Source organism: Caretta caretta, chromosome 8, assembly GCF_965140235.1.
Source record: "Caretta caretta isolate rCarCar2 chromosome 8, rCarCar1.hap1, whole genome shotgun sequence".
NCBI lineage: Eukaryota > Metazoa > Chordata > Testudines > Cheloniidae > Caretta > Caretta caretta.
The window spans coordinates 101,241,916-101,264,043 of record NC_134213.1 but is presented as its reverse complement, the minus strand read 5'-3'; the positions used below and the strand labels follow the sequence as shown (position 1 = coordinate 101,264,043).

The window sequence follows — 22,128 nt, the reverse complement described above, 5'->3', positions numbered from 1 at the left end:
TCCCAGCCACACACTGATGCTGTATTTGTAGAATATTAAGGTGTTGCTGGGGGGAGTATCTTGCCTGCATCCAGACACACGCCTAATTTTGGTTCATTGTTTGGTAAATCTTCAATTTTTTAATCAAAAGCTAAAATATTTTGAACAATGTTTTCTGCAGGGCTTTTTTTCTTTTTCTTCATTTTGGTTGGAAAAACATTTTGTGACAAAAAATGTTAACCAGCTCTACTGTTAATCCAACGTACTATTTCTTTACAAGGGGAACACGGCATCCCTAGCTGACAGCAGCCAGAACTACCAAAGCCTTCTCCTCAGGCCTGTTGTTACCCTACCACCCAACAGATGCTCAGCTAAGTCTAAGCTATGGGCAGCATAAAAAGGAGCCTGAGGGAAGGATACCGGGGTTCAGGTGCTAACATCTGAATCAGGGACCCAGGCTCGATTCCCTGTTCTGTTGCAAACTTCTCGTGTGCCCTTGGACTAGTCTCTCTATGCCTTAATTTGCCACCTGTAAAATTAGCATAAGAGTGCTTCCCTTTCTCATGGGGTGTGGATTGCTTCTCAGACACTATAGCCATGTAGTGCCTCAGACAGATGTGTGGCATGTATGACAGTCACTGGATACTGCCAGACTGCTGAGGTGATCCTCAAGACCTCCTCTTTTCCAGCTACTGCACCAGAGAGCCAGGTGCTTGGTGTTATCGGAATTGCTACAGTGTTTCCCATACTGGCTGGGTAAGCCTGTGTTATAGCAAAGCTAATACCTTGTACCACTTGTGACAGGGTCGGGCCAGTTGGCTACAGGAGAGTAACAGAAGGCAGATATATTAGCCCCAGGTTAAGTAGGTCCCTTTTCCCTGGGTAAGGTAAAAGGGAAGGTTCCAGAACAATCAGGAACCTTCTGGAGACAATTAAGACAGACAGGCTGATTAGAACACCTGCAGCCAATCAAGAAGCTGCTAGAATCAATTAAGGCAGGCTAATCAGGGCACCTGGGTTTAAAAAGGAGCTCACTTCAGTTTGTGGTGCACGTGTAAGGAGCTGGCAGCAAGAGGCGCTAGGAACTGAAAGTGAGAACCTGTTGGAGGACTGAGGAGTACAAGCATTATCAGACACCAGGAGGAAGGTCCTATGGTGAGGATAAAGAAGGTGTTGGGAGGAAGCCATGGGGAAGTAGCCCAGGGAGTTGTAGCTGTCACACAGCTGTTCCAGGAGTCACTCTAGACAGCTGCATTCCACAGGACCCTGGGCTGGAACCCGGAGTAGAGGGCGGGCCCGGGTTCCCCCCAAACCTCCCAACTCCTGGTCAGACACAGGAGGAGTCGACCTGGACTGTGGGTTCATGAAAACGGCCAAACTAAGGGCTGCCGCGAAGCTCCAAGGCGAGCAAATCTGCCAATAAGCACAATACCCACCAAGGTAGAGCAGGAACTTTGTCACACACTGAACAAGCACAATGCAGCCATGCCAGGGCCAAGCATTTGGCCACATGGCTCTAATTTATCTTCCAGCACAAACAGCTCCTTTGCTTAAAAAAACCCTCCAAGTGACTTTGCTGCTTACATTGCTCCCATGTCTCTTCATCTGTAAGCACAATCCCAAACAGAACAAAGTTACGAACAGGGTACACATTCCCTGTGCTACTCAGTGGGGCTGAAAACAAATCAAAATGGATGGGCTCATCCTGGACAGTTTCACTCACCCTCCTCCCCCGTTTCATATATTAACATTCAAAATGGTTTGAGTAGGAGTGCAAATTAGTTTTTGAGCTCTGCTCTGAAATATTCTCCACTTTGCTGCTATGATACATAAGGGTTTGGGAAATCTGAGAGCGTGTGTGTGGTGGAAATATGGAGCAGAAAACAATTGCTTTCAGACATTCAAATGTTAGATTAGATAATACCCCTTGCAGGCTCAAGTGTAGGAAGCTTAAGTGTGCAATTTTGACACCAAATTCCTGCAAAGTCTATTATTATACTTTATTTGTCGGCCGTACAGTATCACATTGATGATAATACTAATAACATCATTTCAGGAGATGAGTGGAAGTGGCGCCTATAAGACTGACACAATTTGCTGACCTGCCAAAAGGAAAATTTATGTCAAACTCCAACACAGTGTGTGCAACAGGGAGATGAGCTGTGTTTTTCTTATTGAGTTGTCTGGTGAGGAACAGAGCACTGCAGAGTGGGGTGATGGTGGGAGATCATGAAAACAATGCTGTCATTACAGGTATCTTTATACTGCAGAATATGAAAGCAAGTTTCAAACAAAAATCATCTGACACCTAGTGAAGTGACCCGTTTATCCACTGGACCACACTGCCTGCCCCCCAAATAAGCCTTTTCTTTTATAACTGGTGATACTGGAAAATACAGCTCCACCCTTCAAAATTTCAGTGAGATCTGGGGTGAGCATGTGTCCATGATGCACAAGAAAGGCTGGGTTTGTTTTTATAGGGCCACCACAGAGTTGTTTTCACAATTTGAACAGCAGATTTTTCAGCAGATTTTTCCAGGATCAGGAGGCCACTGTAAAATATTCTTCCATTTTCAGGGTGGGCAAAACATTAGGCCTATCACCCTTGATGGCAACCCCTTTAGATGCTGTCACCTGAAGCCTGGCTGGGAGAAAGGGAGTTTGAATGACAATTAAACTGCCCCCGACTGAGCCAAGCAGATCTAGTGGGTCACCAAAGCATTATCAGAAGGATAGGGGATGTCAGAGCATGAAAGGTAAGCAACAATCACACTGGTCAGTGGCCAAAAGGGCCATAAATAGCTAGAGCAGCAAAAAAAAAAAGGTCTTGCAAAGGAGAAGGTAGTAGAATACTGAGGAACAGGGTCTATAAGAATATGTCTACACTGCATTGAAAACCCAGGCTCAGACGCAGATTTGAGCCCAAAGCCCTCTGTCGTCCACACAAATCTTTATGAATCAGGTCAGCAAGCACTCAGGATCTGGGTCTTAGAACCCACCAACTGGGGTTGGGGGACCCTGAGTCCCTCTGTGACAGCCGTATCATTTTATATTGCAGATACAATTCAAGCAGCACACCCAAGCCAGAAGGTCTGAATAGTGCAGTGTGGGCATGTTAGCACAGTTGCGAGGCCCGGATCCAGTAATTGTAAACCCAGGTATAAAGTGCAGTGGGGATGCTCAAGAATGGGCTTAGAAACACTGACTCCACCAGAATGGGTCCCAAGGACCCAGCTTTACGATGCAGTGTAGTCATACCCTAAAAGAGGAATGAGGAGGGGCACGGAGAAGAGAGACCATTTGGGGATGCCTCCACTGCAATAAAACCTTTGTGGCTGGTCCAAGTCAGCTGACACTAAAGCAAATTTTTTAGAAAAGCACCCAATCTCGATTGAAAAATTGCTAGTGATAGAGAATCCACCAGCAACCTTGGTATATTGTTCCCATGGTTAATTACTCTCAGTTAAAAATTTACATATTATTTCCAGTCTGAATGTATCTAGCCATTAGATCATCTTATACCTTTCTCTACTAGATTTAAGAGCCCATTATCAAATATCTATTCCCCATGTAGGCACCTACAGACTGTAACCAAGTAACCCCTTAACCTTCTCTTTGTTAAGCTAAATAGATCGACCTCCTTGTGTCTATCACCATAAGGAATGTTTTCTGATCCTTTAATCATTCTTGGGGCTCTTCTCTGAACCCTCTCCAGTTATCATCATCCTTCTTCAATTGTGGGTGCCAGAACTGGACACACTATTCCAGCAGTGGTTGCACCAATCTCACCAGCTCTAGAGATGGACACAGTTTAAGAACTTGGCTAGACAGAGTGTGGAAGTGAGATCTATCAAGCCGAAAAGAACTATAAGTGGGAGTCTTTCACAACCTACACTGCAAACACACGCCCCATAAAGTCCAAAATCACACTTCTCCTCAGGCCCAACTACTTCTAGCCCATACCCTAGATCCCTTCTCCTCTGGAGAGCCACTGTAACTACGGCAGAGTGTCTGTATGTGTACACGTGAGTCTCAGAGAGAGAGAGCTAAAACTGCTTCCCTTATTCCCATGTCTCTTGCCCCCACATACAGAGTGAACTTTTTCAAAGGAAACAGCTTATCTTCCAGACTGCAGAAGAAGAAAAATCCTCCTAAGTTGCAATATTTTAAAAGCTGCTTTATGTTGTTATGGCAGCTAATTTTTCTTAAATGATTTAAGGAAATGAATACATCTAAAGGGGCTGTACCAGGCTGTTATAGGATAGCAACATTAAGCTGGACTTCCTTTGCTATAAACAATCCAATCTCTTATGGGCAGTTCCCCATGACGGATCTTGGAAGTGGCAAATTTTTATGCTTGAGAGCGTGTAGAGTGGGAGGGATTAGGGTAGTTTTCTAATGCATTTTTTGTGGGGTGAACCTTATTTTGCATTTTATTTCAGTTCATTTTCTTCTGGTTTTGTTGTATTGAGAAGGAGAGGAAGCAGGAGGGTTCACACTATCTTACATGTTAATTCCCAGATCAGTTACAATTTGACAAGTATAGGAAAGAGACATGGAACTGTTTTGTCTTCCTATCCATCTGGGTAGCCAGACATTTAACATGTGCGCCTCACCAAAGCAGCTGAGGGTGAAGTTTACACCTGGGCAATACTTAAGACTAAGTGATTCAGAGACTTTGTGCTGGTCGTCTGCCCCGGGCAGGGGGCAGGGTGTCAGCCTGAATGCGTACCACTAAAATCCATCAACGCTATAGCGGAAAGGCCCACGTGTGATCTCATTTTCTCCCTCTGAAGCAACTGGCAACTCTTCCCTCCTTCTCTTCTTCCCAGCCACTTGCTTATTGTCAGTTCATGCAAATATTAATTGGCTCAGAGGGACTAGCAGTAAAACACTCCCCCAGGAAAAGAGTTGTCCCATAGCGTATCATTTAGTGCAAGAAGACAGTCTGGCTCTGAGAACTGCTGGTGCTGAGCATTATCAGCCCTGAATGACGTCAGAAATCCTTAGGATGAGGCCCAAGCTAAGGAAACATTTTTATCCAAAGGCAATTTCATTTTACTGCTGCTGACCTCAGCTAGTAACACAACCGATACGGACACCAGCTGGTGAGCTCTCTCCACCCAGCTTCCCTGTTAGACTCAAGGACCTCTTTACCCCTGGGAGAAACAGCTTTCTCTAATGATGCAGCTTGCAAGCCCTCTGCATCAGGTAGGAAGAGAGTTTGGTTGCTCTTTGGGGTGGAAAAAGAGAGGGAGAATAGACCCTCCCTGGCCAGCTTCTTCCTTTTACTATTATTCTTTTTGATTGTTCTGCCGCAGCAGCTAGGAGCCTCCATCACAGGCTAGAACCCCGTTGTGCTAGGGACTGCATAAACACAGAATTCAAAGGTGGATCCTGCCTCAAAAAGCTCACAATCTAAGTAAGTTCTTCCTGCAGTGGAATTCCACTCCAGAGTACCACTCTTCTGCACAAGCTGAGGCCCCCTGCGTGGCTACTTTCCTAGCTTATCCTGAAGCCACTCCTATATTGACGTTGTTATATGCTATTTGGGGCATGGGGTGCACTGGCAAGCCACGGGGTGAGAGGGAAAAGCTAGAACTAGGACTGACTACCCAAGAGTAGTAGTCCCTCTGTCTTGTGAGGTGCCAAGCCATGCCATTATATACACATATAAATACACACACACAAAAGGAAAAAGAAAAACCACAGTTTATGTGAAAGAAACACACCTGATTGGCAAAATGGGAAGCACAATTATCAAATTAATATCAGGAATTCCATACAACAAACAATGTGTATAAAATCCCCTCATATTTCCCAGAGAGTGCCTAGAATCATTTCTTTTTTTCCTACCCCGTCTCCATCTTTGTTCAGCGCTTTTTCTCAGGTTGTGTGTTCATTAATCCTTCTCCACTTTGAGGTCAAACATTCAATAACTGTCTGCCTTCCTCCTCCTCTTCCCCACATTCCCTGCAATGCATCTCCTCTGATTAGCAGAGATTTCACTTCACAGACATCTCGGCTTCTCTAACCGAGCCTACGCATGTGTTCATGGAATACTTACAAATATTATTTCCTTCCTGCCCATACACTACATAGCAATGCCTACCAGACCTCTGGATTAAACATCAGTGCCACTTGGTAATTCAATTTCAGGGGCCTGCTGTTTTGAATCCAGCTCAAGACATCACAAGAGCTGCTCAATTGAATTTGGGCCCTGCGTTCAGCACTATTCCCTGTATAATCTGCGCTGAACTTATTTGAACTTGCTCTCTCCACTTGAATGTTCCCAATGAGAAACAACACTTCAAATGTTCCCTGATGACATGCAGCAGAGGTGTTGTTTGCTTGGTTCCCTTTTTAAAGGTTTGCCACAGGATCTGTCCAGGTCAGAATTGTCAGCTGCCTGAAGCGGCCCGCAGCCTCTGCCTATGCAATGCAATGCAGTGCTCTACCTCGGGGAAGATGCTTTTCCAGTGTAAGTGTCCCCACTCACCGGATTGTTGTACATCTGAACGATGAGCTGTTTTACTCCATGCAGCGTGGGATGAGCCCAGGGAGACGGATCCACCCAGTGTCGGTTTAAATCAAACCCCATCAAGGAGCACCTGTACGAACACACAAAACAGCCATCAGTATGGTCTTCAGCTTATACCCATGTCAGACAGAATTAGGTGGAAGTCCTGCTGGCTGGTGCAAAGCTCCTGGCAAAAAACAGGGCAAGTTCTCTCCAGAGCAGTAGGAGAAATCAGGCGGTGACCTGTCATGACCCGGTCGGCAGGATTTCTGTAGCAGCACCTTTGGTGACTCACATTTAAGCTTCTTACCCTTCATATCATTGTTCCCTCAACCTCCCTTTCAGCCAGCCTTGTCCTTTTCCATTTCACCTCCCCAATCTGACCATGCTGCAGTGCCAACAATGACAGTCTCAACAGTCCATTCACCCACCTAGCCCATGACTGTCTTCCCACTTTCTTCCACGTACCAGCTACGTCTGCAAGGTTCTGCCAAAGCTGACCCACCATGCTCCTACCCCATCCTCAGAGAAGCCCTTAAGCACATGGAAGTCAATGGGCATTAAGAGGGTGCTTGAGTGCTTCATGGAATAGGGACGGACTTAAGCATGCGTTTAAGTGTTTTCACTGAGCCAGGGCTTTTCAGTCCTTCTCTCTGTTGCCAAACCTACACAAAATTAGACAAGAAAGCCATCTATTCCATTTACATGAAAAGAAAGCCCAACCCTATTTACTTTATCATGCCATGAACTAGCCCTTACTGAGCAGATCAACCATGTAACCTTCTTAATGTGAGATCCTATATGTTACTTCTGACTCCTCTTCTCTCCCTGCTGACTCGTATTCCTCCTGGTACTTCATGGTCTAATTTCGAGTCTAATACTGTCCCCCTTACTCAGGTTGAGTTATATCTTCCTCTCAAAAAGTCCCTCTAAAGTCACCCAGACTACTGGCAGAGTGAGGTACTTCTGAACACAAGGAAGGGTTGCAGAATGAGCCCCACGGTTTGTAAACTCCTCAGGGCAGGGATTACATCTGCTGTCCACTTTAGGTGTCATCTACCCCACCTTTGGGCATCAAGTGCAACATATAATTGTCGCCTTGACAGAGCAAGATCTGACCAGTGGATATGGTTCAGCAATGCAGGAATCACATTGATTCTCAACAGAAACAACAACAGACAACCCCAGGCAAAGGTACAAATTTTCCTATATATAAAACTAAACAATACGATCAAACTTGCTACTAAACCTTAAAGCTTCTTGAGACGTAAAGAGCTTTCGTTGATCCACAAACCATTGTGTGAAGGCCTGATCTATCTTAATCTTTTAAATACACCTATACAAACAATAGAGATTTGCTCTAGTAATGTGGTTTAACAAAAATATGAAGAATCTGGGAGTTAGGACTTTACATTTAATAGGCAAAAATGAAAGGAAAATACCCAACATCCTAAATGCTGAGCCAAAGCACAGGCTTGGATAGAAACACAAAATGCACAACTTGGAAGAGGAAAGTGTCGGGTTGAAACCACAAAATTAAACTCAACACTGGAGCTAGTCAGAAATCTTCCAACAGAACAGCGTTCTGTAAGAATGTATGGATTCTGTCAAAAATTTTGACAGACCAGGCAAGCAGCCAATCAATTGGCAGGTGGGTTCTCCTGGCTCCAGCTTCCCACCTCTCAGGTACCCCATCAGGGCAGGGCTTGTGGGAAGGCAGCAGAATGATTGCCCCCAGGTGGTCACCTCTGAAGTCAGGAGGCCAGTTCGCCTATTACTCAGGAAGTCAGGTGGCTGATTCCCCACCTGGCCAGTTCCCCAGACTGCCCACCTAAAGGTCATGTGGATGGCTGGGCTACCTGACCATTTTGTCACCTTGGCAGCTGGTGAGCCAGACAGCCTGCTCTTCTGCAAAACAAAACAGATTTGTTTCATTTCACATGGAACGGGAAAAAAAAAGTGAGAAAAATCTTTGAATTTTTTGCAGAACAGGAAACCCCATTCCTGCTCAGCTCCTCTCACGATGCCTGCCTCTGACCTCATTGGCACTGGCATAAAACAGGAGTATCGCCACTGAAAAGTAAATGGTGTAAAACTGGTAAGAGATCAGAATCACGCTAACCGCCTTTTCATTTTGCAAACTTAGAAACCTTCATGCTCACAATGAATTTTCTTGCTGTTTGGCAAACCATGCTAGGACACAGCATGCTGACTCCACAGGACATCTTTTGTAGGAGCTCGGTGCCAGAAATCACATCTCCTGCATGACTAGACCAGGTCATTTACATTTAAACATATTTTAAAGTAGTAACATCACAGAAAGCAAACAAATTTTGATTCCACCATGTTCACTTTCCTTGGTCATTTGAGCAATCAGGCTATAGAGCACACGAAAAACAACAACAACTAAGTTCAAACAGGAATTGCGAACTGACGTTTGCACAGTATTTTTAGTTACATAACTCACCCAACCAGGGAACAGAAATAATTATGCATAATTTCTGTAACTAACCAACACAGGACAAATTTCCTATGAATCATTCTTTATGATGAATTTCAGGATCTATTTTATGCAACAAATGAATGTGAGAATTTTGCACTAACATTTCAGAAAGAAAAAAATAGAAGCAAATTTTGACAAAGTTATTCAGTTGGGATTATCCACCCATCATTACTTAATATGATCCCAAACTAATTTCAAAATGACAGGTTTCAGAGTAACAGCCGTGTTAGTCTGTATTCTCAAAAAGAAAAGGAGTACTTGTGGCACCTTAGAGACTAACCAATTTATTTGAGCATAAGCTTTTGTGAGCTACAGCATCCGATGAAGTGAGCTGTAGCTCACGAAAGCTTATGCTCAAATAAATTGGTTAGTCTCTAAGGTGCCACAAGTACTCCTTTTCTTTTTAATTTCAAAATATCATTTAGTTAATCTATGATATCACTGTATTTCACCTCTATTGAAGCAACAGTTAATTTACTCTGATATGGGCATTAGTAGGTCTTTCCAGTTTTGGAGCAGTGTTCAGTTTTCTTTTTACTTATTTACCTACAGACTAATTTGCATCCATAATGTTTTCTTTATTCATCTCTTGCAAACTTGTGCCATCTCCAAGGAAAACAAAGTTGTTTTGATTATTGATCTTATTTCACGTAAAACAGTCTCCCAAAACTTGTGCATAACTGGACATGGCCAAAACATATGGTGAGAGGCTTCTGCATGACTTTTATATATCCATACTCAATGGGGACCACATGCTGAAAGAAATCTTTCCTGGACCCCTCTTTCAGCCTTCAAAAAGCTCCCCAACCTCACCATCAGAAGCAAGCTCCCCACAGACCAGGACACACCACTCAACAGATCCAGACCCTGCCAGAACAAAAGATATGTAGACATATTTCCACTGCTATGATGATCAACATCCCACCCCAGAAATACATCTTTCAAGACCCATGGGTCCAGCACATGCCTATCACACCATGTGGTGTACCTCATCCAGTGCACTAAATACCCCAGTAACAAATATGTGGGTGAAACTAATCACTATACTATCAAAGGAACTCACACTGAAAAATGATGGGAGACAAAAACACTGTGTCACCTGTTGGTGAACACTTTTCACAAAGTGATCACTCTATATCTTACCTATCACTCCTCATCTTCAAAGGAAACCTGCACAGTATCTTCAAAAAGGTGAGCGGGGGAGCTTAAATTCATAACTTTGCTAGACACTGAAAATCATGGACTGAACAGAGACACTGGAATTATGTTTTATTACAAGAATCTATAAACCCATTAATTTCCCTCCTCTGCCCCATTCCCCCCCGCCCTGCCCACAGTATGATTAGAGAGGTTTTACAGGTCACTTCACCTTGAATGGTCCTTTGAAATATGTGTTAACTCCTTATGCTAAACAATCTGTTCTACCTTGTATTTAGCTGTGACACTCTGAGTGTGTTTCCCACACCTGAAGGAGAGCTCTGTGTAAACTCAAAACCTTCTCTCTCACTAACAGAAGTTGGTCCAATAAAATATATTACCTCACGCGCCTTGTCTCTCTTTTACAGATCCTGCATTCATGCTACTCTTTTACTCCCAGGTAATGCAGTCTCTCTTGTATCCAATGTATCCTCTGCAACAGTTTCAACTGGGTAGTTTCCCTCTGCATCTTGCATTCATTTGTAAATCTCCTCTCCACAGCCTATACCAGATTGTTTCCAAGTACTTGTTGCTTGGTGCTTCCATTAGTTAACTGGTTGACTGATGTCTCAGGTACCCCATACATAACTTAGAAATAATAGTACCACCTAGCTCTTATACAGTGTTTTTCATCAGCAGACCTCAAAGCACTTTACAAAGGAGGTTAGTATCATTATCCCCTTTGTACAGGTAGGGAAAGTGAGGCAGAGGAAGTGGAGTGACTTGCTGAAGGTCACCCAGGGAATAGAACTGAGGTCTCCCAAGTTCTAGACCATTGCTCTATCCACTAGTTCACACTGCTTCAAAACACCAGCCCTGCAATGGGAAAAGAATTGTGTTCCACTACACCCTATCAACCTTTGAAGATTTAGGGCCAGATTTTTCATCCTTTACTCACACCGGTGAGTACCATAATGAGTGCCATTGGTTTCAGTGCCAACTAGTCACATGAGTACCCACCAGTGTCACATAGAGCTCCACAATCTGGCCCATAAAGATTGCAAGATGGTGGGTTGTATATTCTACAATAGTGGTGTGTTTATATTGTACAAGAAATAAACTAAAACATTCAGTGCAAAACCAACCCTAAAGAGAGAGAGAAACTGAGAAAAGCAGAGGAAGAAAAGTTACATTTGAAGAGGAGCTTTGAAATGAGACCTGGGGCTGAGCAATACAGAAGGATGTACCAGATTGAGAGAGCTGCCTTGCATTCAAAAAACAGTGAGGCTGCAGGAAGGATGGAAAATGCAGGTAAGTGAAGGGAGAGGTGAAGGAAGTAGAGAGAAATAAGCTTCGTGAAGGTGGTTGGAGCAAAGTGATGAAAGGTTTTAAAAACAAACTGGGTAATTTTGAACTGGAGCCTGAAATGGATTGGGATGTTGGTGCAGGTGATTCAGAATGAAGGGGGAGGTGGTTGCATGTTTTGGTGTGATAAAGGAGGAAACCAGCATTCTGTTTTTGCCACCTGCTCCTGCTGATCATTCACAATGGGAAACCCTAAACTTTTTTTATGACACTATTTTCACCTCCATGGAAACCAACCGTTATGTCTTTATGAACTTTCTGAGCAATCAGCAATTGCTGTTGATTGTCCATATTAACATAATTTTAAAACATTCATATGTCAAACACTTGCAAATTCAAACTGTGTTGGTTTAGAGTACAGTGGACATGGTATGTTTCCGTTCCATGACTGGATGAGCATAACTCTTAGAATCAGGTTTCTGCTGTAGATACTTGGGCTTATGAATTAGAAATTCAGTTCCATTAAGATTCTCCAATAGTCACGTGAAATTCACTATTTTGGCAAACATTTCTGCTACTAAACCACCATAAAGAGGTGCAAATCCAGTCAAAGCAAATTAGTTCCAATACTGAAACAGAAACTAACTGAAAATGTTTGCAGTCCCCATCTCTCTCTACTTCAAGAGGTTACCAGCCCACCTCAACAAAAGCAAAGAAGCTCAAACTAGAATCCAAACTGCTAAGAGGTTTCTGTTCAGATCATTGCCTAACATTCTGAGGTTCACCCAAAACTGGTTTAAAATATCCCTCGCATAGCTGCTTTAGCAAACCCCTTCTAGTTTTTTGCTAGAATTGAGAAGGGTTCAGTGATGTGGTCAATGCCGGGCCATAAAAATTTTACAGCTGCTTATGTTCCTTTCAGGTTGTGCCTTTCCTTTCAAGAACCTCCAAATTACAGAAATCTCCAGGACCTCCGACTTTCCCTTTGCTTTGATTCTTCCTTCCCCCCTCCCCCACAACATTTTCCTTCCCTGAACCTACTATGATCCTGAGTCTTTCACTAACAGACCTTCTTCCACAAGATGAGATATGGAGAATAATGGAGTAAAGGAGTTAAAGAAATCCTTTTTCATGGCATATGATTTATTACAAAGAGAACTGTACACACTTCCCTTCGGCTTTGTTGGTTTATTGGATCAGTACCGGGTGAATCTGCAGATAATACCGCACACAAAGCCTGTACGTTCAAATCCGCAAATGGCACTTGGGGTCAGGGTTAGGGTCTGACATTGAAAAGGGGTAGGGGGCAGGGGAGGAGATGCAGCATACTTTTTTCCAGGCATAGGCAATAAAAAGAGCTGAGACAGAGGGTAATTGGTCTCTGTTGTTGCTCCTCTTCAAAGCAAGAGTTGCAGCAGGAACTGCTGGGAGACTGTAGTCTGCAATAGTCACTGTGCACTATGAGAGAGAGAGAGGTCAAGGCAAAGAAATGGAATCCTGGCTTCTTATAATGAAAATATCTTTTTAACCCTCTCAGACGCATGACATTTTACAAATCAAATGTTCACCTGTCAGCACTGGAGAAGCTGGAGTCTTCATTAGTGTGCATTTCACCGTTTGGGTCCTTGGGGGTTGTGATTTATGCATTTGCCTATAATCCATAAAAGGGGATTCTTTCAGGCCGACATGTTTTATGGCAATTAGGTAGTGAGCCAGCTATGGTTTCAGCTACAGCCATGGAAGGGTGAATTTTGGTTTTGGTTTTTTGGCAACATTTTGCATGTGTAATTTACAACCCTGGAAACCTTCACAAAAGGCTATTTAACATCACCACTGCAGTGTATACTCCTGCCAGAACACAAGTGGACAGACAGAGCAGCATTAGCTCCCAAAGGCCACATGGTGGAGTAGATGTTTGCAGAATGAGCTTTGCACTGTGTAGAGACAGAGTTTTAAATAGTACATGATAGTTAGAGATCTGTTTTGCTATTTTCTGTGTAAACAGTGTTAAATAAGAATAAACAAAAAGGGATATTTTCTTCTTCTGACAAACACATGCATTTCCCATAGCTGGTAACAGGCATGTGCACTGAGGAGAAAATGGGTAGAATTCCCCTCTCCGATCTACAAAGCACATCTCCGTTCAGAGATTCTACTTTCCCTACATACACTGAGTTCTCAGTGGTGTCAGTAGGATTTCTGTGCATGCAGCAAAAGCAGAATATTGGAGGCAAGGTCCATTACAAGGATAGGAAAATCTTGCCCTGTGATTTCATAAAAAATCTGAGAAGATAGATGTAAAAAGTATGCTAGTCCCCAGGGGCAAGTGCAGGATTGCTCCTTACAGTTTATTCTCCAATCCTTTGTCCAGTTTGATTTTCAATTTTTCAAGTGATGGGGCTTCCAACACTTTCCTTGGGAGACTACTGCACAATCCAACAGAACTCACTGCTGTGAAGCTTATGTCATGGTTACAGGGACAGCTGCACCTCTGTCCCCCTTCCAGTCTCTCTGAGGCAGGACCATCCCTACCCATACGCAAAGTATGCAGCTGCATGGTGCTCCACCCCCTGCTTTGCCTCTTCCCCACAGCCCCCGCCGCTGCTCTGCCCCAGCCCCGCCTTTTCCCACCCCCACTCTGCCCCAGCCCCACCCCCACTCCACCCCTTCCCCAAAGCCCCTGCCCCTGCTCCACCCCCCCCCCCGGCCCAGCCCCACCCCCACTCCCCTGAGGACTGCAGCAGGGCTGGGCCTGCACTCACCGGCGGCAGGAAGTGCAGTGACCCAGCCCAGCCACGCCGCCGGTGAGTGCTGGGGCGTGGTTCCCCCCTGCCCCCCAAGTCAGCCCCTCCCCCCCAGAGACCTGCCCCCCCCATGGGGGCTGCTTAGGGCCCCAGAATAGCTAGGGACGGCCCTGCTCTCAGTAATTGTCTAAATGAACAATTAGACTGCGGCAAGCTGGGGTGTGAATGTCCCCCATGCTAGCCTGTCACAGTCTAACTATCGCTGTGAACCCTGCTGATGTGCATGAACAGTTCATTAGAACGCTTTGATCTAGCCCTTTTTGAAACTGGACTAGCTCAAAGCACGTCAATGACCTGTTAATGCGCGTCAGTAGAGGGCATAGGAATAGCTAGATCATAGCAGGCTAGTGTGGAGTAGAGTCACACCCCAGCTTGCAGCAGTTCTAATTGTTCATGTAGAGAAGCCCTGAGTGCACCTCCTCAGGTATCGGGCCTCATGCCTTTACCTGTCCTGGGGTGGCAATCTACAGTTCTCCCACACTTAGACTGGGTCCTGGACTACAGTTACAGTTACAAATTAAAAAAAAAAAACATAGTAAGAGACCCAAAAAGGAGCCACCATGGCTAAACAACAAAGTGAAAGAAGCAGCGAGAGGCAACAAGGCATCCTTTTAAAAGTGGAAGTTAAATCCTTGTGAGGAAAATAGAAAGGAGCATAAACTCTGGCAAATGAAGTATAAAAATACAATTAGGAAGGCCAAAAACGAATTTGAAGAACAGCTAGCCAAAGACTCAAAAGGTAATAGCAAAAAAATTGTTAAGTACATCAGAAGCAGGAAGCCTGCTAAACAACCAGTGTGGCCACTGGATGATCGAGATGCTAAAGGAGCATGCAAGGATGATAAGGCCATTGCGGAGAAACTAAATGAATTCTTTGCATCTGTCTTCACAGTTGAAGATGTGAGGGAGATTCCTAAACCTGAACCATTCTTTTTAGGCAACAAATCTGAGGAATTGTCCCAGATTGATGTATCATTAGAGGTAGTTTTGGAACAAACTGATAAACTAAACAGTAATAAGTCACCAGAACCAGATGGTATTCACCCAAGAGTTCTGAAGGAACCCTAATGTGAAATGGCAGGACTACTAACTGTCATCTCTACCATATGACTGGAGTATATCTAATGTGATGCCAATTTTTAAAAAGGGCTCCAGAGGAGATTCCGGCAATTACAGGCTGGTAAGCCTGACTTCAGTACCGGGCAAATTGGTTGAAACTATAGTAAAGAACAAAATTGTCAGACACATAGATGAACATAATTTGTTGGGAAAGAGTCAAAATGGTTTTTGTAAAGGGAAATCATGCCTCACCAATCTACTAGAATTCTCTGAGGGGGTCAAGAAGCATGTGGACAAGGGGATCCAATGGATATAATGTATTTATATTTTCAGAAAGCCTTTGACAAGGTCCCTTACCAAAGGCTCTTAAGCAAAGTAAGCAGTCATGGGATAAGAGGAAAGGTTCTCTCATGGATTGGTACCTGGTTAAAAGATAGGAAACAAAGGGTAGGAATAAATGGTCAGTTTTCAGAATGGAGAGAGGTGAACAGTGGTGTCCCCCAGGGATCTGTACTGGGCCCAGTCCTATTTAACATATTCATAAATGATCTGGAGAAAAGGGTAAACAGTGAGGTGGCAAAATTTGCAGATGATACAAAACTACTCAAGATAGTTAAGTCTCAGGCAGAATGCGAAGAGCTACAAAAGGATCTCTCAAAACTGGGTGACTGGGCAACAAAACGGCAGATGAAATTCAATGTTGATAAATGCAAAGTAATGCACATTGGAAAGCATAATCCCAACTATACATATAAAATGATGGGATCTAAATTAACTGTTACCACTCGAGAAAGAGATCTTGGAGTCTTGGATAGTTCTCTGAAAACATCCACTCAATGTGCAGCAGCAGTCAAAAAGCAAACCGAATGCTGGGAATTATTAAGAAAAGGATATATAATAAGACAGAAAATATCATATTGCCTCTATATAAATCCATGGTACGCCCACATCTTGAATATTGCCTGCAGATGTGGTCACCCCGTCTCAAAAATGATATATTGGACTTGGAAAAAGCTCAGAAAAGGGCAACAAAAATGATTAGGGGTATGGAATGGCTGCCGTATGAGGAGAGATTAATAAGACTGGGGCTTCTCAGCTTGGAAAAGGACGACTAAGGGGGGATATGACAGAGGTCTAGAAAATTATGACTGGTAGAGAAAGTAAATAAGGAAGTGTTATTTACTCCTTCACATAACACGAGAACTAGGAGTCATCAAATGAAATTAATAGGCAGCAGGTTTAAAGGATACAAAAGGAAGTACGTTTTCACACAACACACAGTCAACTTATGGAACTCCTTGCCAGAGGATGTTGTGAAGGCCAAGATTATAACAGGGTTCAAAAAAGAACTAAATAAATTCATGGAGGTTATGTCCATCAATGGCTATTAGCCAGGCTGCGCAGGGATGGTGTCTCTAGCCTCTGTTTGCCAGAAGCTGGGAATGGGCAACAGGGGATGGATCACTTGATGAGTACCTGTTCTGTTCATTCCCTCTGGGGCACCTGGTACTGGCCACTGTCGGAAGACAGGATATTGGGCTAGGTGGACCTTTGCTCTGACCCAGTATGGCCGTTCTTATGTACAGTACTGTATGTATCCGCTACGCTTACCCAACAGGTCCAATTGAGTTCAAACACTTGCAGTTCTTCCCTTTAGGAGTATGTGACCAATGGTGATTAGAACCACCAGACAGTATTTTTAAACCAAAGTATGTTTCTTTAACAACAGGACAAAGTATTTAGAGAAAGGGGATTTTAAAACAACAAAGTCTCCATGCATGTCTGCCTTACCATCTCCTGATGGTAACCCATATAGGACTATATTCTTCTGTGGGTCCTGGGTGTCAGTCTGGCTCTCCCAAACAACTACATCCTTCTCAAGAGAGAGCCCCTTTCACAACTGCCAGAGTTCCTTTGTTCTTCTGCTTTCCTGGGCTTTGGAAGTTTTGGACACAACTAGATTTGTAGCTGGCTGGGGAGAAGATAACATCTTCACAACTAACCGTTTGGGTATTGTCCCATAATACCACTCAAGTGTTTTCTGAGGGTGGCTTACCTTGAACCACTCTTTAGCTTCATGCTTGTATTTCTTACAAAGCTCTAGTCAACTAACCCAACATATGCCTACAGTAAACACCCCAATAACCAAGTCAACATACAGTGTTTATACATTATTACAGAGCAGCTCAAAATGCCTCACACTGATATTCACCTTACATTTCCCTTTTAATATTTCACCCAATTACTACTCGTGATATCAACTTGTATACCTATATCTATTTGGTATTTATATCCATCAAGCATATGGACAGGGTAACCATGTCGGCAGTAGATGACTACTGAGGCACTATACAAAACTCGAGGAAAGACTACTTGGATCTTGCAGTAGCATCTATTACACACAAACATTAAAAACATTATTAAGGTTCACAGTCAAGCACTTAGAAATTAGGAAATGACACAATTATGCTTGTCTGGGCAACCTTAATTCAGCCCCCTGGTGCTTATACACTACTATGCAGCCTTTAAGTAAAGGAGCACATATCATTGTTTCCATAGGACCCCTGACTCGTTCAATACACAGAATGGACAGGTCTCATGTAATGAGCAGCTAGTCAATAATTTGAGTTCTCCTCACTCAGTCAATGCATCCGATGAAGCGAGCTGTAGCTCACGAAAGCTTATGCTCAAATAAATTGGTTAGTCTCTACGGTGCCACAAGTACTCTTTTTCTTTTTGCGAATACAGACTAACATGGTTGCTACTCTGAAACCTGTCACTCAGTGTGAATCCCCTGGCCTGGTTTACGACACGCTATTTAAACCCTGCTCTGAAGAGAGAATGATTAATTTCCTCAGTTTCACAACACCCCTGAGGGGTGAGGGGATGGCAGTCTCCCCATTTTATTAGGTTGGGAGCTAAGTCAGAGAGACATTAGGGACAGAAGTGTCCACTAATTTCAGGTGTCCACTTTGAGATGCTTAATACCAGATTTTTCATAATACTTAGCATTCTTTATATAGCACTTTATATGTTCAAATCATAGCTCCCACTGATTTCAGTTGCAGCTGGAAGCGCTCGACACTTCCTTGCTCCAAGCCATGGGGGCACTACACCTTTTCAAACAAAATATCATCGGACTTTTTTTTAATACGGACAAAACAACATATTTTGCCCTAGCCTCCTGAAAATAGCCCACCCATTTAGGTTGAAATTTTCCACACAAAAAACCCTGAGCCTGAGACAGACTCTCTGCATGGAAATGGCTAAAGTTTAGCAAAGTTATAAGCAACTGAAAGCAGGGTTTTATAGAATAATAGAAATGTAGGATTTGACGGAACCTCAAGAAGTCAGTTAGTCCAGCCCACCGTGCTGATAGTGGGAAGTGTTGGACACCCTTACTAATCGACAGTGCTATCAGCCATACTTATAATACATATTCAGTTCCTTTAAATCATTACTCAGAGATCAATCCTTCCAACGCCCTTATCATTTTTGTTATTCTTCCTTCAATTTCCTCCTATTTCTTGAAATCAGTTTAAAAAAATTCTAGCAAGTTCAACAGGGATGTAAAGATATGTACATGCTGGTTTGCTCATGTTTTATTGGTGTAGATTGCACACTGCATGAGAACATGGGTATCTAAATATTTAAAAAGCTACTTTTGGGGAAAGAAATGTTATTAGGCTGCAAGGTTGCAACAATTTCGTACAGAAGTGGCGGGCAGCAACAAATAAAGAAATAAAAGGTACCAACCGTTTCCGAATGGAATCTCTTTCTAGTAAGTGCCTTTAGAGGCCGTACATTGTAGTAACAACTATGCAGGTACATGAGAGATAGCCATAAATATAACAAGAGATACGTTTCTAAGGGCACCAGTCTAAAACCATCTCATTATAATAAAAATATAACTAATCTGGTGTGGGGCTTTTCTTAAGACACAGGAAGTGGTACTGGTGATTGGGAAATAAGCCTATACCCTAGAATCGTGTTAGGCATCTTTGGATGAGATGTAAAAACCATGTTCCTGAACACTTGTTGCCATTAATTAAGAGGAAAAGCAATAACCCTACTGTCTTGGCCAAAATAATTATTTTTTGATTACTAACCATTCTCCTGCTGGTTGACTTAGGCACTAGACTGTTTTCATGCCCTAAATGGTTGTGCAGCACTGCAGTGTGCTGTTAAACAGCTGTCATGCTTCAGCCAGTATTTCAGTGGTGGGTGAATCCTATCTCCCATCCGTCTATCAATTTGTTGCAATTTAAGGTGATTTGGAATAAGATGTGTTATAAAAATATAAGGTATTACTATGCCAGACATGCAATGCCTTGGGTATCTTTCCATTCACTTTAGTCCAGCCATCTCACCTTCCTCGGGACTCCGACACTGCAGCTGGCAATGGTTACTGTGTCTCTGAGTAACTAGACACTGTTTAAAGGTAGCTTCACACGTCACATTTTAGCTTCGCCTTCTGGGCAGGGTTCAAAAATTACCAGGGTACATTGGCAGACTATTGGTACCCAGAAGTGCTATTATTCTAAATTAAAACAAACCAGTCGTACTCAGCATAGAGATCTCACTATGCCTGCTATAAAAAGCAGCTACTTCTGCAGCAAAATGTGGCCACTGTTTAACAGGGTAACACATATTACAGCTCAAGAAAGAAAATCACACCAGACTAAGTTTGCAGGGTACTTTCTATGTGGGCAGAACGTAATTAACCAAGTGGGAATCTAGCTAGGAAGCTGGGCTAACATCCCTTCTATCATTGTACATATGTTGGACTACTGCATAGCAGAGACAGTACCGAAGAAGCAGTTGAATAGATATAGGTGACTGACACGTTATCTATGTATCCTGTGGCGATAGTTACTTTAACTCCACCTTCCAGCTTAAATTATTTTTCTTTTCTTTTTTAATGCACATATGAAAGTTTCAGTACCAGAAGTCTGGCATGTCACTGGATTTGATATCATACATCTCCTCTCATCCTTAGGTCCTTTACTTTCAAACTTGACTGTAGGTTACAATGCTTTTAGTAAAGATTTCCATCACTGCTCAGAAGGGAGCGCATCCTTTTAACACAGCTGCAGCTCTGAGGCTTTCAGGTCCCTGTTCTTTTTCTAGTGTAGGCTGCTTCCTAGGAGCCAGCAGCTACTGTATGTTTGAGTATTTCTTCATGAATATTAAGTCACCCGGATCTATGAGTACATTCAAGATTTGCTAGGAAATTGACCCAAAAGATCCTAGCTGTATGCTACCTTTCACAGGCTCATTGGCAATACTGCCCATGGGTGCTGCAAAAGCAAATGAATGGAGAGCGAGTACACACACGATATTACTAGCGGCAAGGTTTAAGGGAAACTCGCATTCATTTTTCTCTTTGCTACACATCCATGTTCAATATCATCAACACCACACATGTAAGATGCAACCGGCATTACGTTCCATGAGATAGATCCCATTAATGTATTTCATGCCAGCCTCCTGGAGCATAACACATGGGATGGGAAGGGTTGGAATGCTGACGGGGCGAAACACAACATAAGAGCCTCTTGGTTAAAAAGCATGATTGCCGGGGGTGAGGTTTCAAACCAAATCACACACTCACAAACACCACAATGCCAGATCACAACTGCCCTTCAGTTTTTGCCAGGCTCCTCTCCCTCCCACCCTTCTTCTGGTCACCTCTACATGGAGCAATATTTATTGCTGCCTGTGGCATTGCCCCTCAGCTTTTGGGAGGGTTGGGTCACACTTGGCTGGTAGTTCTTGGCTGCTGGTATTTGGGGAGGGGCAGCCTTAAAGAGGCAGACTTACCAATGGCTGTTTTGGTGGGGTAGTCAGGCTGCAGCTGTGCTCATCCATCAACTCCCTGCCACTTCTTCTGTTGCAAATCCTTAAAGAAACTGGACCTTTACCACCCTGATGTGGCTCCCAAGAAGGTGCAAGGGTCCCTCCACAAAAATCAGCTAGCTGTGTCTAATGTCACTCCTGAGCAATAGAAGGTAGATGTAGAATTCTGGCTTCCTGCTTGCAACAGATTCCAGTAGAAAGAGCCTTGCACTAGACATGTACAAAAATCATTTCATCCAGTGCTGAAATGCAACTAACTCCATGGAAGAGCACATCTGCTGTCTAACAGCCTACAGCAACATTACGCAACATTTTAGGATGGGAATTTAGAGGAAGGCAGAATGTAGTTACCCAAATTGGAATTTGATCAGGATACCAGGGCTCACTTGTAGGATTGCCAACTTTCTAATCACACAAAACCCTGCCCTGCCCCTTCTCCGAGGCCCTGCCCCTGCTCACTCCATCCCCCTTCCTCTGTTGGTCGCTCTTCCCCACCCTCACTCACTTTCACCCAACTGGGACAGGGGGTTGGGGTGCGGGAGGGGGTATGGGCTCTGGGCTGGGGATGTGGCCAGGGATGAGGGGTTTGGGGCACAGGAGGGGGCTCCGGGCAGGGAGTTGGAGTGCAGGGGGAGTGTGGGGTCCCGACAGCGCTTACTGCGGCTCCGAGGAAGCGTCTGCCAAGTCCCTGTGGCCTCCAGGCCATGGGCAGCCAAGGAGGCTCTGCGGGCTGCCTTCGCACAGGCAGGCACCACCCCCCACAGCTCCCATTGGTCACGGTTCCCAGCCAATGGGAGCTGCAGAACCGGCTCTGAGGCAGAAGCAGCACACGGAGCCTCCCTGGCCGCCCCAGCGCCTAGGGGCTGCAGAGACTTGGCGGCCGCTTCCGGGAGCCACGTGGAGCTAGGGCAGGTAGGGAACCTGCCTTAGCTCTGGCCCCCCACTGACGAGGCTTTTAGCGG

At 44.0% G+C, this 22,128-nt stretch overlaps 1 protein-coding gene across 2 annotated transcripts in view; it reads right to left on the bottom strand.

Annotated features, from left to right (window-relative positions):
* Nucleotides 1–22,128, bottom strand: part of BEND5 (BEN domain containing 5) — a 1,404,194-nt gene that overhangs the window by 213,708 nt on the left and 1,168,358 nt on the right. For both annotated transcript variants that reach the window (XM_048861237.2, XM_075131860.1), the window contains exon 9: nucleotides 6,479–6,590. In XM_048861237.2, the coding sequence (XP_048717194.1) occupies nucleotides 6,479–6,590 (112 nt within the window). The remainder of the gene's footprint in view (nucleotides 1–6,478; nucleotides 6,591–22,128) is intronic.